Source organism: Babylonia areolata, chromosome 1 (assembly GCF_041734735.1).
Source record: "Babylonia areolata isolate BAREFJ2019XMU chromosome 1, ASM4173473v1, whole genome shotgun sequence".
NCBI classification, from domain to species: Eukaryota; Metazoa; Mollusca; class Gastropoda; order Neogastropoda; family Buccinidae; genus Babylonia; species Babylonia areolata.
This window is the reverse complement of record NC_134876.1, coordinates 32107107-32109716: the sequence shown is the minus strand read 5'-3', so window position 1 is coordinate 32109716 and position 2610 is coordinate 32107107. Positions and strand designations below refer to the sequence as shown.

General features: G+C 51.5%; 1 protein-coding gene across 1 annotated transcript in view; it reads left to right on the top strand.

Annotated features, from left to right (window-relative positions):
- The first annotated feature begins 264 nt into the window (after positions 1–264).
- LOC143291863 (uncharacterized) overlaps positions 265–2610 on the top strand; it is a 3378-nt gene continuing 1032 nt past the window's right edge. Inside the window, exon 1 of the mRNA XM_076601984.1 lies at positions 265–2610. This exon is cut by the window's right edge and continues 1032 nt beyond it. Within this exon, the coding sequence (XP_076458099.1) occupies positions 658–1698 (1041 nt within the window). The 5' untranslated portion in view covers positions 265–657 and the 3' untranslated portion in view covers positions 1699–2610.

Genomic DNA, 2610 nt, shown 5'->3' with positions numbered 1-2610 from the left:
AGAGGGGGAGAGCAGAGAGAAAGAAGGGGTGGTAGAGGAGGGTAGGAGGGCGAACAGCGGAAGAGAGAGGGAGCACTATGGGGAGGGTGGAGGGTGTCAAGCAGTCAGTGTGTGCGTGGGGGGCGGAGCAGGGCGACCAGACGGGGGCAAAGCACGCGGCACATTAGACACGGGACAACACCACCACTCTATTTCATTCCTTCCTCACTCTCTCCTCATAACATGCCGCACATACAGCTCACCGCGGTTGTCAGTGTTCACAGCCGCAGGACCCCGCGCACCGAATTTCGCTTTTCCCAGCTGTAGTCTGTGGGTGTGTGAGTGTGTTTGCTTGCGTGCGTGCGTGCAGCCGGGAGCGCGCGCGTGGCTGTCGCCTTGTGAGTGGTGAGTGTAGGGGAGAGGAGAAGGAGGAGGGGGAGAGCGGGGAGTTGGCACGAAAGGACCAATCTTGTCCCAGCGCTAACCTGTCACAGGCAGTGCGGGATGAACAACCACCTGTCACGCCGCCCCGTTTAGCCAGCTGGCGTGGAGCTAAGTAGTCGCTCAGGGAGCCAGCCCAGACAGCTAGCGCGACAGACGAGAGATCAGTGCAGTCGTCGGTCTGAATCGACACGGCCATACAGTACATTATAGTCAACACCTTGCTGGAGTTGTGCCATGGCCGGACTCGCCACAGCCCGTCACCTGGCCACATATCACCCCACAACCCACAGCAGTGGAGGCAGCGAAGATGCCAGTTCTCCCTCACCAGGAGTGACCACTCCCCCACCCTCCCCATCCCCTGGTGGAAAAAGTTCCTCTCTTCTGGAAACCCCAACGCGTAAAAACAAACGAAAGCTGAGCGAGCCTAAGAAGCGAGGCACAGACTTTAGCATCAAGCGCCTGTGTCCGGACTCGCCAGGGGGCAGTGCCATGTCCGAGAGTGGTTGTAGTGACGACGGTGCCGAGGATAATAACGGCGCTGTCAGGAGGACGAGACCTGCACGACGACGGTTGTCTCACGAACGTGATGACTCTTCATCCCGCGGACCTAGTGAACGAGAGGATACACCGGTGCCCAGCAGCAGTAACGGTCATGTTCCTGGGGCGTCCCACCATCCCTTTTTCCCTGCTGGGCTGCCAACCACTGCCTGCTTCATGCCGGGATTCTATTTAACAGACGGTCGCACAGGCTTTCCTCCCCCACCTTTCCAGGCCCTGCCACTTGGTCTGCCTCACCCCGGATTTCCGCCTTTGCCAGAACAGCGAGTAGAATCGCTTCATGGGCAGGGGCACTCTAGTCACCAGGCGCTTAAACCTCAGGATCTGTCTCGTGGAGGAGCAGAATCTCCAGACAATCTCTCAGGGGACGACAGTGCCCATGGAAGCAGCGGCGGTCGCAAGCCAAGGAAGAACTACAAGAACATGACTCGGGAAAGACGGGTTGAGGCCAACGCCAGAGAAAGGACTCGAGTGCACACCATCAGTGCTGCCTTTGAGGCATTACGGAGGGCCGTGCCCTCCTACTCCTACAACCAGAAACTGTCCAAGCTGGCCATCCTGAGGATAGCTTGCACCTACATTATGGCACTGGCCAGGCTAGCTGATGTGGACTGTAGCAACATCACGGAGCCCATCGTTCCAGACTCCTTCGCGGACTGCGTGGATCTTTGCACAAGGACAATCCAGACCGAGGGCAGGGCAAGAAGGAGACATTGACATCACATACCTCTTATGCCAGCTTCCACGATACCGTGTGATGTCACGCCCTCAGTGTGTGTTAGTGAGATGACGACGACGGAGTTTGTGTGTGTTTTCTGCCATTCAAGTTTGATTTCAGTTTGTGTCATTTCGCCGCCATTCTTAACCTGTGTGTTGTGTTATTCTTCCTCCGGACTGGTTTTTTTTTTATGTGCGTGTCGATATGATCACACCAAAGTCACTTGTACGTGCCGTCACGCCGACGAAGATAGTCAATTGTTCTTGCACCTATCTCACCATCCTATTGACGAACATGTGTTCTTTTGTGCGCATAGTATTTGCTATTGTGTCATAGTGTATAATTTTGTGTCACAGACGAACAGTGTCTCAAAAACCCAGTTGTCACTCAACAGGGCCAAACTGTGGAAAAAAAACAACATGATGTATGTAAAGTGAATTATCCTTTGCAATGATTGTGCCGTTGGAACTTTGCTTCACTTTTGTCATGAAAAAAAATATGAATTGACATTATCTGATGTTCTGAACTGCTGATCTCAGAAATGGGATCACACTGGTGCCAATGATATGACTGAACGTGAAGATCTGACATGACTAACCTTGAATGTATTCTCTCTCTCTCTCTCTCTCTCTCTCTCTCTCTCTCTGTGTGTGTGTGTGTAGGGGTTGATGATAAATTATTTTTATCCTCACGTTTTATGGTAGAGATGAATTACGGGGAAAACTGGAGTATGAACATGACGAAAAGGATTAACAGTAAGCCTTTTTGTCGTACGAGGCCAGAAACTTGATATTTTTCTCTTTTTTTAAATAAATGTATTTTAATATGCATAATATTTTATTTATAATGATTGATGTCTTAAAAAAAATCTTCAGTTTTGATTTGGATTGACCTGTGGCCCACTTCTGAAC